Genomic DNA, 16,715 nt, shown 5'->3' on the forward strand with positions numbered 1-16,715 from the left:
GAAGGAGTGGCTTTACAACAACTCTGTGACTGTTCTTGAATGGCCCAGCCAGAGCCCTGACTTAAACCCCATTGAGCATCTCTGGAGAGACCTGAAAATGGCTGTCCACCAACGTTTACCATCCAACCTGACAGCACTGGAGAGGATCTGCAAGGAGGAATGGCAGAGGATCCCCAAATGCAGGTGTGAAAAACTTGTTGCATCATTCCCAAAAAGACTCATGGCTGTATTAGCTCAAAAGGGTGCTTCTACTAAATACTGAGCAAAGGGTCTGAATACTTATGACCATGTGATATTTCAGTTTTTCTTTTTTAATAAATCTGCAAAAATGTCAAATTCTGTGTTTTTCTGTCAATATGGGGTGTTGTGTGTACATTGAGGAAAAAATGAACTTAAATGATTTTAGCATATGGCTGCAATATAACAGAGTGAAAAATTTAAGGGGGTTTGAATACTTTCCGTACCCACTGTATTTATCTAGGAACCTGAATCTAAACTGTGCTGCCTGGCGTCTTCCCTTCCTTCGTATCTGTCTCTCTCCGTCCGTCTCTTCTCTCCCACAGAAGAGCTAAAGAGGTTTGCAATTACCCACCCATTTGTCCATAATGAGGACTGCATTGTTACCCACCCTTCTGAAATGAATCCTTTAGAAATGTTGGAGAACTAATTTCAAATCTCTGAGGTAATTTGGAGTCATTAACAACAATTTGAGCTTTTGAAAACCAGAAGCTTGCCAATTTCTGTGAATAATATGTGGTACAAGAAAGATATTTTTCCTCCCTTTTCATTTTTCCCCAAAGCCACAAAATGGCTGTTTCTATTAGGCATGGGTAGCCATGAATGACCACTGAGCTCGTGGATGTCCCATCAAGAGACAACGAATTAGGCTCGCTGATAATGGCAGGATGGAAAATTTAAAACAGAAAAGCTGTAATGAAGCAGGATGAAAAAAACAGATGCATTGTTTGGATTTTTAGAAGAGACTAGATATAAACTCACCCCTTCAGTCATAAAAATAACGTGAACTGTCCTAAATGTGCAGCAAAAATAAACTGTATAAATTTACAGAAAAGGACTAAAGTCAGTATCATCATTCAGTCCTGGGTAGCATGTAGCCTGCAACTGATGCCTAGAAAAAGTTTCTCTCTGAAGCATTTCAGCCATTTTTGGACCTAATGATGGGAGAAAGCACCATACACATACCGTGCCAGCTGTTTTACAAGATAGTTAAGATTTCTCCGTGTAAGGTATTCATTCTGAAACTCAGTTATTGTATTATCATTAATATTCTTCCTCTCCTGTGCATGCAAATCTATGCATACTCATCATCTCAGAGGTTGTCTAAACGATGCCCTTTTGTGATGAAGTTGTGAGTTGGGGTTAACTGAACTAAATTAAAATGACAGAAAAACGAATTTCCTAAAGTTTTATAACCCAGTGAAGCTTGAATGTGAAGCGCAGCTCTGTGAAGTCTCTGGAGTAATGCTAATTACCACCCACGGAGCGGTGTTGCCATGAACAGCAAAGGTAGAAATCAAAAGCTGGGTAGCGCGCACACACACACACACACACACACACACACACAGTATATGTTTGTGCACTACTTGCATGCAGTTCCTATTGGTGTGTTTTTCTCTGAACAGGCCCCAGAGAGTGTTGCTTTGTGTAGATTAGAAACATCCAAGCAGTTTCATAATAGTAAAATGCATCAGAGAATATCCTTGGAAAGGAGTTTAAAAAAAGCAGTGTGTAGTGTGAGGTTGTGCGCATGTGTGTGTGTGTGTGTGTGTGTGTGTGTGTCATCTTATCATCTTGCTTTAATCATAGGATGAAGCTACACATTATATAAATCAGGAATCAGACATTTATAGAACACCCACACAGCAGAATGACTACTTTCCTTATGATGCTTTATCTGCATCTTGCTGGTAATACTTCTGATAATGCTCATTTCATGGTATTCTTACAGAGTGGCACAGGACTGCTGCTTTTACTCAAGGATCAGAGTACTACTGTCACTACTCCATGATGTGCATGTGCTTCCCCTACAGAGATTTAATTAGATTCTTTTTGACAGCCGTGGTAGAAGGGCGCTGTATAAATGCAGTCCATTTATTAGTGAGCCCCTGGTTTGTTCCTTGGTAACTACTCACATCTCTGTACCACATCACCTAGTATTAATCAACAGAAGAAGAGTGCATTGCAGTTTCCGCCCACACTCTCTGATTGATAAGTGATCTCTGGAGCATACTTTATGTATTGTAGTAACAGCCAAGTGATGAGGGCTCAGCGCTGTAAGTCACTGTAAATCACCAATCAATGAAAGGATGAGGAGAAGGTGTAGAAATAACAAAAAGAAGTCTTGTCATGGAGTCGAGGCGGGAAGCAGCGAGCGATGAGGGGGAGGTGAGAACGTGTTGGCATTTCCTGTCCACAGGAGAGTGGGTTACAGAAATGCAGCCGCATAGCCTTTTGGATGACGGGGAAAAAAGAGGCCTGACATTTGAGGGAAAGGAAAGAAGCAGGAAGTAGTGGAATAATGCATGAGTTGCGTCGTCATGAGCGAGGTGGAGGTTTATCTGCCATGACCTCTGCTGGGAGGACGTAAGAGAGGAGCTGGTTGTGAAGCCAGTGTGGAGAGGATTTCCAGATCTCATCAGTGCTGACATTTATTAAAGGATCCTTTAGGATTTTTGAATTTATAAAGATTTGATTTAAGCTTAGCTGGACCGGGTAGTCCCTTAAATTGAATTGAAACCTTTTCTCCAGGTCATGGAAACACGATTAACAGTGAGTGAGTGGCATCATCTAAGCAGTGCTGAGCAAGGCTGCAACTCAGCTGTGAGCTGTTTGCTCCTCATTCCTTGATATTGTTTTGTATGCCGCTAATTTGCCACAGTGTTAATTTAGAGAGAATGCGATGCTCGAGGTGTGGCTCTGGGGAAGGTCGGCCACTTTGATCCACTCTTGATATCTCAACTACCGAATGGATTTCTGTGAATAATTGTATATTCATGGTGTCCAAGGCAGAAGCCCATTAATTCTGTTGACCCTTTTCCTCTGTTACCACCACCAGGTCAAATACATGTCTACCACTTTGGTTTCTGACCAAATACCTGCAATGTAAGATTCCCATCAGCCTCAGTTACTTTGCATTTAGATCTAAATAGCATATATTAGGTTAGTGTTGGGCAATTCAAAGCACTTGATTAAAGATCATTAAAAATAAAACCTTGTTCTTAGGATTTTTGTATTTATACGCTATTCGCCAGGACTGCGAAATATGGCACTTCCTGTACTGGAAACAGTGAACTAGGTCCAGGAGACGGTGTTGTTTCAGACTCTAATTTTCAAAGAAAGTAGCAGATAAACTCCAGGCTGTTTAGCAGCTTTAGTAGTGTGAAACTTCATGACAGACCTGCAGGTGTACATTTTCTGTGATGTGTTTTTATATTCCTGGATTCTGTTTCCTGCATGTCATTGTGCACGTTCTGTTTACTTTTCTTATGGAAACAGATTAAGGAACATTTTCTCTTCCTAAAGGCTTCAGTGCTTCAATAAATTAGGCTAAACCTCTGCGAAGCTCCAAGCTCTGTCTGGAAATAGAACAGGACCTCCTGTCCACTGCAGCAGCAGAAAGAAGAATAATGCCGTGCTGTAATAAAGTTCCAAGTGGAAATGTGTTTATATCTAAGAGCTCTCACAGAACTGGTGCATGTTAGTGCACCGCTCGTTGAGGAATTGGATGAAGTGCAGAGACGGTCACAGCCATTTTCTAAGCCCAGTCCTTGCACGGCAGGAGACATATTCAGAGAGACTGCAAACACTCCAGGTGAATGAAAAGCAGCCAATTCATCACATCATGCGTAGTCTGAATAGAGCATATGAAACTGTACAAGTTCTGCCTTTTTATTGCTTCTGACTTATTACAGCACTTTGGCTCCAGTCCTAGAAAGAAATCAGTGGAAAATTTAGAAAGCACTGAAGGTTTTCTTTACAAGATGTCATTTAATTCACTGTCGTTAACAGAAGACTTCATCACTGTGCATCTTCTGCCTTTATGCACTTGACCAAGACTGATGTGCTGCAAGACAGTGCAGCGGGGGGAACATCGGGTGGCTGAGTAGATAAGACGTGTCCCACAAAACTGCAGCATCTTAACAAAATAAACTGTGCATAAAATCAGTCCCACACACCTGAGGGTTGGATCACAGGCTACACAAAACTCTGCTCCCATGAATCATTTCAGTGTCAGTGACCCAAAACAACACCTGGATAAGTGATGAAGCCCTCGAGTTTTTGTAGTAACGACAGCAGCAAAGGTGAAGTCGGGTGACTTTGTCACAGGGCGACAAGGTCAGAGATCAATTTCTCAGAGTTCGAAACATCAATTTCTGGTTTATGTTTGAGGATTTGTTCGACCAAACAGAATGGTGCAAAGCTTCCAAGGCTTCCAGACCTAGCTGTGCTTTTTCTAGTCTGATAATCAGGCTGTTTCATTTCTGTTTGAATCACTGAATAAATCTGAGCTGGGTGGAAGTCAGAGGCATAGAATCAGAGTGTTGCTTTCCTAGTTTCAAAGTTTAATGTTAGTTTTCCTGGTTTCCAAATTGAGCATTCATGATTTTCGAGTCTATCTTTATTGTTTGTGGTTTAGGCTCAGCAGGACAACAGCAGCTGCTCCACTCCTCCATGTGTATCTGAGACAGTGCTGAGTGTAAAATGGAAGAAAACAAATGTGTGAAAATATGCTTTGTGCTGCAGTCATGCATGTATAGTGCAACTCAAAGAGGAGCTGTTACATGGCCTTTGCAGACAGCTGTATTGTTTAAAATAGAAATTAATTTGTGCCTTCAGAAACGTACGAGATGGACAACTAAAAACACAGATGAAACACCTGCTGTGCAGAAAAGCTTGTTCTTTATCTTTCCTGGTTTCAGCATCTGTTTTGTGTTCTTCAGCCGCTGCTCAGCTTAAGAACACAAATCGTATGTGCTGTACATTACTTTCAGAGGTGTTCCTAATATCCTGAACCTCTCGTGTGTGTAGCTGGGGAGGACAAAATTATAGAGACACCTCTGAATATAATGCAGTCCAATCAATATATATTTGTCTGGTGAAATGCACTACGCTACCCTTCGACAGGGTGTACATAAGCTTGTTAACCTATGATAAGCATGTTGATGATTTGCCACACGCTGTCGTGTATGTATTTTACTGTGAGCTGTCGTGTATGTATTTTACTGTGAGCTCAGACGTGATAAAAGAGTGTGAAATCCTTATAAGAGCATCGTGTCACCCCTTAATGACAATCTGCTTATAGACAGACAGCTTCGCAGGACACCTGTTAAGTTTCTTCTTACAGCTCAGCATCATCTAGATGTGGCTTGTATTTCTGTCCATTACAGAAACATAAATGAAAAACAGAAGCGTTTTGAAGAGACAGCATCAATATTAATATGTGTTCAATGGTGGTTCAAATTGAGTAGGAAACATAAATACATAAATAATTTATCAGGTAAACAGAGAAACGGCAGCATGTTGCCGCTCTGTGCAGACTGTGTAATGCGCCGATCGTGTAATGAAACACCAGATGTCCCTCGGCAAATTCTTGGAGCATATCTCATGTTTGTGTTGTGTCCTCGTCCCCTCATTACTGGCTCCTCTCACAGCACAGAGCAACATGGCCGCCGTAAGTCAGCAAAATGAGCTGCAGTTAGAAAGACTGGCAACTCACCCGGGGCTGTCTTGCATTCTAGAAAATCTGTTTCTGCTATTAATAATCTAGTAATTGTCAGGAATAATAGGTCCGTTCACCATGATACTCTGCCTCTTTGGTGCCATTATTTCTTCAGCAAACTCTTTACCAGGGCCTTTTCCTTCTGCCAGTGTGAGCACAGTCTCATTTTGTCAGTCACATTAAGCATTTTATCATCAGTAACTCATCACCACACTAGATTTGGACCATTAGTAGAAATACATTTAGTCCTCTGGCATCAGGATGTGACCCACCAGCTCAGAATAGACAGGGGGCGCTGTTCTTCCAGAGCAGACAGGGAAGAAGAGAGAGACTCATGGAAGAATAACTGAACATGATTCATCCTCTTCAGGGTTTTGGGGTGAGAAAGTAGTGGGGCTGATGGAAAGGTGGTTAATTTGGAGAAGCAGAAGCTCCAACTGGAGCGAGACTGAAGCGGGTTTTGGGCAGCTCCTCTACCTGATGTCTTTTCAGCCTAGAGGGTTTAGTGAGGCTCAGAACAAACTGACACCATAAACCAATCCTTACCTCTGTGTTTATGTGGTTCTGTACTTTTTTTTTTTATAGTATGTGGTATTTTTAATGTTTTGTAGTGTTTTTCTAGTCACTGCAATTATCAGAAAACCCATGTTGCCACCAGAGCTTAACAGACATTTCATTGTGTTGTGTCTGTAACCACATGCAGCAGCAGGAGGCATCTCATGTGTTAATGATGTATTATTGTATGACCCTGGCTGGCTGTTTACAGCTGTCTACTCTGTGCAACACCAATTAGGACATTGTCAGAGACAATAGTGTGTTTGCATTAGCTGTCATCTGAAATTAATCTCAGCGTGGTTGATCACACTGTTTTATTAGACTTCTTTAATGTGAACATGTCCTAATTTTACTGTATTGGGGTTTTTCTTCATTATACATGAGCCTGCTCATAAACCTGTTGGTTTAATTATGTGATACCAAGGCTGATAGTGGGTCTGCATTTGTAAGACGGGGCTTCACGTGCAATTAAGATCAGATTTTCTCATGAGAAATAAGGCACTCACTGTGTGCAAACACTTAACTGATGCCATGCGGCTTAATGGGGAAGTACCCACAGACATGCATGAGCGTGATGCCTATTCAGCCGTCACCATCCCACCTAATCAATAAACCGCTTCCTGTGGACTGACTCGCTTCAGGATCAAAAAGCAGTGTTACAACACAAACACCAAGAGGAAATCCCAGGATGAAAACAGACAAATATTCAGGCACAGATGCATTTGCGTTGCTGTTGGACAGTGCTAAAGGGTGTGCACGAGTTGTAGTGACAAGCACCTGGAGGCAGAAACAGCCAAGTAAAAAAGTCAAAGTGAGAAAAGCAGCCTGGTCTGAGTGGACGTGGGTGTCGAACCTCGGCTTTATTGGTAGTGACAAAATTATGTCTGCTCAGCTCTGTAGACTTGTTTAGTTGTAGGTGAGATCAAATCAACAGTTTTAGAGGGTGTGTAGTTCAGCCGTTGTTGTGTGTATCTCTCAAAGTACACTCCTGAAAATCCAGTTTAAACTCAGAAAGGTTAACTATAAACTTACAAATAGTACCGGGCCCAAGTTGCATTAAAACACATGCATTTCTTAAGATTCAGGTACAAACATAAGAGACATGAACTTAAAGAGGAAGTAGTTTGATGTCGATTGATGGATCACTTGTTCAAAATTAGTTTTTTTTTTTAATCAAAAACATTTGAAGCTACTGATATGAACCGAATCCAGTGGTCAGATGGGACTCCAGCAGTGCTGGGAGACGACAGCTGGCCTCGCTAGAGATTCTTGGAGATGGCAGTTCACCTCTCATCAGAGAAGCCTCTTCAGCTCTGACCGGCTGGTGCACCAGGGAAGTCACAGCTAAAAGATAGACCAGGATAAGACTTGTCAAATATAGTGAGATAGTCAGTGAGAAAATGTGATGAATGAAAACAAAGTGGAGTGGGCTGCTGGCATGCTGCATAGATGTTTTAACATTTTTTTCTACCTTATTTTGTGTCCTGCTCGTCACTGTGTCTGTGTCTAATTTGCAGCGATGGCCTCTACCACAGGAAATCCAACGAGACCAAGGAATGCATTGTAAAATTGTTTAAATCACAAGTTCTCTTGTTTCCACAGTGTTTCTCTCTTTGAGGAATTTTACCACACAAACATATGAAAAGATTCAAACTTAGTATTGTGACGTTGTTTACATTCTGTCATCCTTTGGTGTCTTTCTGCAGCTGGCTACGTGGGACTCGGTTCATGGTCTGAACGGCAGTCTGAAGGAGAGTCGGATAGAGAACGGCATGCAGGGAGTGACGGTCAAAGTGGTCACTTTACTGGTAGGTGACGCTAAGGTAGACATAGGCCTGTTTAGACTTTTAGTTCCTGCGGTGAGACTTATAACAAAACAACAAATAGTAACAGAAAGAACACAAATCTAAAATATACTGTATCTATGTGAGAGTTCAGCCTTGGGTGGGTTACATCAATGTGTAGTAAAAATCTGAGTAGAAACGGTAAAAATTTAAAACAAAGTTGAAATATTGCAAGAGACAGTTTGCATGTGGCTGAGCTAGAAAGGTTGTGACAAAGTTATCGGTAAACGCTGTGACAAACGGAAATGAACCTAGTGAATAAATGCTGATGTCCGTGAAGCATGTGACTTACAGATCGTGTGTGTGTGTGTGTGTGTGTGTGTGTGTGTGTGTGTGCGCGCGCGCGTGTGTGTGGTAACGTCCACAGCCTGAGATTAGTCTTAAAACGGCAAAACAGAAAATCACATTCCTGATACTTTGAACTGACCAGCAGTTTCAGGTCAGTTCTCCAAACATGACTTCAGTTCTTGAGATGAACATTATTCAGCAGCCCCTCACACAAAACACACTTCATCAAATCCACAGAAAATCTCTGAAAACCGACTCTGTATAGCTCAGAGTTTTTATTACTCGCAGGTCTTTGTCCATTTTGGCTCGTCTCACTGTGTTCCTCACAAGTCTTTGGCTTCTGCACCGTCTCCAGTCAGCGTGATTAGCTGAGCGTTTTTCCTCCCCAATCCCACGGCTGTAGCTGGTTCTGCCAGAGTGTCCTCCTGTGCTGGTGCAGCACCGAGGAGACACAGGTCTAACCAAGCGAGACTAACTCCTTTGCCCTGCGCTTCATCCTCTGCAGGTGCAACACTTGCAGCTCAGTTAGATTGTTCAGAAATCATCTCTAAACAACTACATTTTGGTTGAGACAAAGCAGATTTATGTTACTTTTTATTCTTCTGTTCATCGGTTTGAACTAAAGTCTGTAAATTTAACCTTTTCAAAAAAAGAAAATCCCCAAATCTGACATCAACCAGGAGAATAGAGGTAAAAAACAGGAAGTGCCAAATATCTTATTTCAGTCTAACAAGAGACGTCCTATTAAGTCATATAATTTTGCATCTGCTTAATAAAATGTTTAGTCTAAATTTCTAATTAATTTTACAGTCAACAGTTCCTGCGCCCACAGCTCTGTGTGAAAACAAAACCCAGATCCTCAGCCACAAGGTCAATTAGCCAGGTAATAAAAACAAGTTAACAAGGAGAAGAAAGCAATGTTTTTATAATATCAGTACATCAAATGCATCAAGTGCATCAGCTTTACACAGCTTTATAATGAGTCTCAGCTCATTGTTTAGTGGCAGATATAGCTTTACTCTCCTCTATCACTCCTAGTGTGGTGCTGGGCCACAGCAGTTTGCAGAGGAGATGCTCTAAACAACCACTGTCTGCGACCTGCCCAGCAGCAACCAGCAGACAGACCCAGTCAGGGACCAGCTGGCGACCAGAGTGGAGCTTTTAGCAGCTACAGAGCCAGAGGTCTCCCTCAGGAGGTGGTGGAGACCAAACAGAGAGCTAACAGAGAAGGAGCGCTGGACTCAGGCACCACTGCACATGAAGGGTCATGCTGCTCTGGAACTGCTGCTTATGTACCGTTCACCATGTTAAATTAAAAACTAATGATATCGTATGTCACTGTAGTGTTTACAACTTGTTTCCACTGCCCACGAGTAGCCGAGAAATCCATTGTTGCAGCTTGAACAGCACTCGAGATTGACGCTGAACAGCAAGAGGCAGGGAAACAGACTGGTCACATAAAACCACAGCCGCACAACTCGAAACACATGGCGCAAGTCAGAGGCTGTATGAGATCAGTACGTAGTGTAAAGTCAGCTCATAAAAGCACCATCTTGCCACCCTAACATTTTTAACTATTTAACTATTGATTTAACCAAAAATTGGGTTTAGTTGGTTTAGTTTTTGGTCCGGACAACTTTCTGTAACGTTACAAAAACCTATGGTTTAGAACATGAAGAAAATGTAGAGCTTGCATTATGGATTTGTTTGTTAACATCCAAATCTGGATGGCTGGCGATGTGCATTCACACATCTGCAGTGCATATATATGCATGAGGAACCTTACATAAAACTAAATTTGTCAGTAGCCAAAATATTAGGTTTTTCTCTTTTGCTGTTTCCACCCTAATCACTGTATACGTCACCCTCTTCATTATTAGATCAGTTGTTTTGCTCTGTGTATGTTTGTGCAAACACAAAATGGACAACAAAATGGACAAGCGGTGCCTTTAATTAACACAGAGTCTGCAGCCGGGATAAAGACTGGCTTGTGGAAACATGAAACTACTGTATAACTACATTTTATGTTTGGCTCTTGTTTTGAAACTGTGAATTTCTTTAGTTTTCTTTTTTGTATTTAGATTGTGCCTTCATCATCGGGTTTTGGATCTCATCCCCTGCTCTGTTAAAAGAGCCAAATGTAACAGTTTCTTGTCTCAGTTTCTATCTCCTCATTCATATTACTTAGTTTTCACTGGGTTCTGCTTGAAGCTGCAGTCTCTTGAATGCACAGTAAAGTAACTGTCCCTCTCTTTGCTGCTGAAGCTTTTATCTTCTCTAACACTCCTACCTCCGTCTCTCTGCAGGAGGATCCTTTTGTTATGGTGGCAGAGAACATCCTGGGGCAGCCGAAGAGATACAAAGGCTTCTCCATCGACGTCCTGGACGCCCTCGCCAAAATCCTGGGCTTCAAATACGAGATCTACCAGGTAGAACTGACAGGCTTGCCCAGAGAAAAGGACTGGCTTAGAGTAAACAGCTTGTTTAGACGATGTCAAGTTTGGCTTTAGATGCTTGATTCAACTGGTTTCCCAGCAGATTTTACCAGTGCAAAGATGAGCTCAATGTAGACCTGTTTTTTTGTTGTAACCCAGCTCAGCATGATGCTGAACCTCTTTGAACTAACTTGCTCCTTTGATGCAACCTCTTTGGTTTCCAAAGCTTTCACTTGGCTGTTGGTGGATATATCTCACATTGAGATACATGATCACCATTCTGGTTAGAGGACCCAACATTTTATGACATTTCTCTCAACCTTTACCAGGGCCTGCACAAAATTATAGCCAGTATCGAGGTCTTCGGGCATGTTGAAATCTTATTATTGGATCAGTAACTAAAGCTTTCATTCTATTTTCCTTGAAGACTGAGCTGTATGGACTCAAGGATTTTGGCTTAAGGCAGTTTCTCTCTGCAGTGAGGTTTTGAGCAGGTGGCATAAACCCACTGAACGTCATCAATCTTTCTTACTAGGTGGCAGACAGTAAATATGGATCTCAACTTCCCAACGGCTCATGGAGTGGCATGATTGGTGATCTCATCAACAAGGTAAGAAGACTGCAGATTTTACTTTTAGCTCAGAGAAACTTAACAGTAAACACTAGATGTCTTAGTTTCCATTAAGCACCAGTTCAATTCTGCAGCTGGTGAATAAGCCTTTTCAAACTTGGTCCCTTCTGGCCCTGAGCCCTCTCTCTGGTCCAGACACACAAATCAGAATATAAGTACTTGCCTTTAAGTAAGTGAAAATTGTCATCCACCCGTCTGCATCTGCTTCCTCTCTGTCCCTCCCCAGAGAGCCGACCTGGCCGTGTCAGCCATCACCATCACACCAGAGAGGGAGAACGTAGTGGACTTCAGCAAACGTTACTTGGACTACAGCGTCGGCATCCTGCTGCGAAAACCCGAGGAGAAGATCAACATCTTCTCCCTCTTTGCACCATTTGATCTGGCTGTCTGGGCCTGCATTGCTGCAGCCATCCCCGTGGTGGGGGTGCTCATCTTCCTGCTCAACAGGCTGCAGGCACTGCGCTCCTCCTCTGCCCAGACTCCATCGCCAGGCCAGCCATCCAGTGGCGTGGGGTCGGGTACTCTGCACAACGCCATTTGGATTGTTTATGGAGCTTTTGTGCAGCAAGGTGAGAGAAAAGCTTGGTAACAGAAGAAACACAGTGAACCATTTAGAACATTTGGCCTGTTGGATAGAAAAGCCTCCACTTTACCTGCAGGTCACAGGTTTGATCCTTGCACTTCATAATTAGTAACACATGATGCTGTTCCTGCTTATCACTCACCAGAAAGACTCTCTTGCACCAGCATTCTATTAATCTGTCCATATTTTTTTGAGTTCAAGCTGGAGTTCAGCTTGGGTGGCACTGTGAGTTTGCACCAGTAGAAAGACAGATCTACTCAGTGAGTGAGTGGAGAGCCAGAGTCCAGACTAGAGGAAGGTGTCTGTGTGTCGCCATTAGTTTTACTGAAGCTCCTCTGTCAGAGTGCGACCATGATAATGACTGAGAAGCACAAGCCAGCATGTGGACTGTTGGCAACCCTGCTTCTGTGACTACTCCTGCGAACAGACACCACACCACCGAGCCTCCAGCGCCACCTGTTTAGTGAGGACTTGCAGACGATCTTTCTGTTGGGGCCAGGCTTTAACTAGACTACTTTCAGTGTCAGACTGAGAGCCTGTACTGTGCTAGCATTAACCAGTGTATGGCTGAACCTGTCCCTGCTTCCTGCCTATAGGTCTCTCTAGGTTTGAAGAACATAAGAAGAAAAAGAACAGGAATACACGAGTAATTGGCCAATTGTGCAGCAGCTCTTTGTCTAACCTGCTCACCCCAACACGCATCTTTTCACCCTTTGCTCTTACATTTCTGTGCTAATTATGATGACAGTTTCTGTTTTCATGCACACATTGCCTAGTAACATACTTTTTTAGTATCTACTTCAGTCTGAATATGAAAATAGAAAATGTTTGTGAAGTCACACATTATGTGTCTGGTCTTTGGGCTCAGTAGCCACCACTTTTTATTTTTATATGGACTCTGTACTCTGTTTCTTGTAGTGAGGAACCCACAGAGACTTTTCAACAAATCTGCTGCTTTTGAGCCTCTTAACTCAGAGTTTTGGCACAGCTTTGTATTTAACAGAGTAATGGACTTGTATTCCTCAGATGGATAGGACTGCAAGTGGATGCTGACGTTGCTGTGTCAGCCCTGTGTCATTGTGGAGTTGATCTGCTCCCAAGTGGCTAAAAACGTTCACTTGTTTCAGCCTTTAGTTCCTGGTGAATCTTGTGGACCCTAGCTCTTTTAAGCAGCAGGAACACCCTGCAGCAGAAATGTGTCTCATTATGCTGCTGGAACACTAAACTGGTTTCCTGTTCGCCCACTGGGAGTCACACTAGATACAAACACCAGCTGAAAGCCAAATGAAAAGCTGCACGGGTCTCTTTCAAATCTTCTCACAGTTTAGCAGCTCAGCTGTTCGGCAGAAATCAATCACGGCCGCTCACAGCAAAATGAACACGATCGGCCTTGTGAAGATGGGTTCTCGTTTGATTTTGGGGGAGTTTTAATTTAGAGCGGTTACACGGATTACACGGCAACAGAAGGGAGAGAAATGATCACAAGAGGATTTGTAGCATCTGAAATATTTAACAGAAAAGGCCGAGTCAAGGACATAAAACGTTAAAGTGCTTAAATGAATTAGAAGGAGGCTTAGATTACAGAGCGCAGGGCTCCAGAAAATGAAATGAATGTTTGTGTCTGTGTGTGTGAGGGGGATTGTAGATGTGCGAGCCTGTTGGAGCTCTCTGGCCAGTCAGCCATTTACAGCAGCTAAACTGTAGATGTTCGTGACTACAGACAGAGAATTGTTAACATGGAAACTACAGTTCAGCATTTCACTGACAGAACATATTTCCTGACCCTTAGCTCTAACCTTATCCCTCACTTTCCAAACTGTGTCCTCTCCCACTTTTTTCACAAGGTCCTTCAAAGCAGCTCTAAAAATATTTAGAAAATTATGGAAGGTTTATGATCTGAGTTTGACTGGCTTCTCTAGAAATGTTCAAGCACGTCCTTGTTAGTACAGATGTCGTCCAAATGTCCCCACCATTCATAAGATCCTCACTTTTCAGAAATTGTTTCAAAACAGATGTCTCATTTTACTGCAAATGGCCTTATTTTCTAACAAAAAAGAGTCATCTGTTCTCTAAATATGTATATGTTTTCACATTGGCCTCAAAAATGTCATCACTTTCCAACCTTCACCAGTTTTTTAAAGAATCTGTTGAGAATCCTGGAAGACGACGGACGGATGACAGAGACTGACTGATGGGATGTGCTCTCTAGAACATCTCTGAACATGCCCTTGTTGTTTTTCAACATCAGCTCCAGAATGTTCCTTATTTTTCAAAATGACCCTGCATTTCAGAAAGTTTATCACTTTGAGAAAATGTCCTCACTTGATAAAAATTTCCTCTTTTCAAAATGTCTTCTTGCTTTTTAAAAATGCCCCCTCCCTTTTCATGACGTTTTCCTAATTGCCCTCCCAAACATGTCCTCTCAGTTTTTCTTTGTAAAAAAAAAAAAAAAAATCTCCCACTTTACAAAACTGTCCTCACTCTCAAGGTCGAAAACTGTGCTCTGTCCTCACAAAGATGGAAGTACCAGAACACACACACAGGGAAACATGTGGATCTGAATGGATTTTGACAAACATACTCGAGCATGCACACCCACCTTCCCATGCAGAGGCTGCATCTGTTATGGTCTGGCAGGTTGCCTGGGAAACCTTTTAGGCCTCACAGGTTAGATGCAGCCTCTCTGCTCGCCGTGATAAAGCACCGCTCTCACCTGTTGTTTGCATCGGGCAGCAGGTGTAGCCAAGGGGTCACACCTGTGTGATCAGAAACTGAATACTCAACATACAGCAGCTCTAAAAACACTTGAGTTGATGTAATGACTTTTGTGTGCAGGCGGGGACGGTGTGGTGGCGTCGGTGGCTCTGAGGATCGTCATGGGAAGCTGGTGGCTCTTCACGCTCATTGTGTGTTCGTCGTACACAGCCAACCTGGCAGCGTACCTCACGGTGTCGCGCATGGATCATGCTATACGGTAAGAAACACAAACACAATACAGCCAGTGTGTCTGCAGCTGCTGGGGTTGTGATCAAATGTAAACACAGACGGGTGACAAACTAAAGGACAACCCAACACAGACCAAACAGGTGCTGGGCCACCACCTGCCACTACAGCAGCTCCACCTTGACTCTCTAAGTCTCTGAACTTTCCTGGAGGGATGAACACCGTTCTTCCAACAGATGTTCACTCATGGTGTTTTGATGACAGTGGTGGAGACGCTGTCTAACACATCGCTCCAACGTCTCCCATAGCTGTTCAACTGGGCTGAGTGCTGGTGACTGAGAAGGCCACAGCGTCTGGTTCACATTATGGTCATGCTCATCAGACCAGCCAGTGACCCCCTGTTGTCCTGTGGACGGGGGCTCTGTCATCCTGGAGGAGACCACTCCCACCAGGAGAGAAGTGTTTCAGGGCCTTGTTGTATTGATCTGCAGTGACTCTTCCCTCTAAAGGGACGAGTGGACCCAAGCCATGCCAGCAGAATGCCCCCACAGAATAACACAGCCAGGTTTTCCTTTCATTTGTCACCTGTCCGTACATTTATATAACCAGCATCTGAATTTCTGCTGTAATACTGAGGATTAAAGCAAACACCGCTCAGCTATGGGGACACGCCTCAATAACATTTTTACAACTTTTTCCTGCTCTTTCTGTAAAATTAGCATTTAAACTGAGTGACCTCATCAGGCTGTGTGGGCGATTAATTAGAGAACACATCACCCTGTAATGTGTCCGGAGGAGCAGCTGAGACGACTGACTCAACTCAAAATGGCTGCCACTCTACAGCAGCACGGGGTTAATTGCTCATTCAGCCTCAGGAGTTTAATGTTAAGCAAGATTCGAAAAGGATTGATCAGCTCAGATCCCTGCTGTGGAAGGCCCATCTCTCTTTTAACAAACCCCTGGACAGTGTGATGTTGCCTAAGCGGAACTGATGTGGTAAATGTATAGGCTCAGCAGTTTGGCTGCAAAAAGCTTTTGGCTTGAATATTTCTCCATAAAGAAAATTACACCAGAGTTTGAGTTCAAGTACTTGGTGCATTTGAAAAAGCATAGAGTTTTTCAGTCTTTCCAGGATTTAACCCTCCTGTTGGTACTTCAGAACACACTGACCTCAGCTCCTGTTCTGTGGAGAGCACTGCCATGCTGTGCGGTTCTGCAGATACTGTTCGAAAGTTCAGACATCATTTGCATAGCATGTGAGGCTTTATAAATTCTGGATTTCTCATGAATAAAAATGAACAAAGTTTGTAGGATGTAACCCGGTGTCTTCGGAGGAGGAAGCAGGATTGTTCCTCACGCGTCTTATGTTGATACTGGCTGGTGTTTGCAGTGGCTGTGATTTTATCAGTAGATGAACAAAATAAGGCACAACAACAACCACAAAAAGCCCAATATTCAAAATGAATTATACAGAGAAATGGTAAAGTTCAAACTGCTTTAGGAGTTTTTGTGCCAGTGATAGTTGCGGCTGGAAACAGCATGTTTATGGGTTGTACGTCCGTCTGTCCATACAGCCCATTCCTGTGAACGCAATATTTCAGGAACGCCTTGAGGGAATTTCTTCAAATTTGGCTCCAGTGCCCACTTGGACTCAAAAATGAACTGATTAGATTTTAGTGGTCAAAGGTCAGTGACC

General features: G+C 42.9%; 1 protein-coding gene across 1 annotated transcript in view; it reads left to right on the plus strand.

Annotated features, from left to right (window-relative positions):
* Window positions 1-16,715, plus strand: part of grid1b (glutamate receptor, ionotropic, delta 1b) — a 437,638-nt gene that overhangs the window by 391,814 nt on the left and 29,109 nt on the right. Inside the window, 5 exon segments of the mRNA XM_020604601.1 lie at window positions 8,002-8,103; window positions 10,734-10,856; window positions 11,398-11,472; window positions 11,720-12,062; window positions 14,912-15,050. Coding sequence (XP_020460257.1) covers window positions 8,002-8,103; window positions 10,734-10,856; window positions 11,398-11,472; window positions 11,720-12,062; window positions 14,912-15,050 — 782 coding nt within the window.

This window comes from Monopterus albus, unplaced genomic scaffold (assembly GCF_001952655.1).
Source record: "Monopterus albus unplaced genomic scaffold, M_albus_1.0 scaffold67.1, whole genome shotgun sequence".
Classification (NCBI taxonomy): domain Eukaryota; kingdom Metazoa; phylum Chordata; class Actinopteri; order Synbranchiformes; family Synbranchidae; genus Monopterus; species Monopterus albus.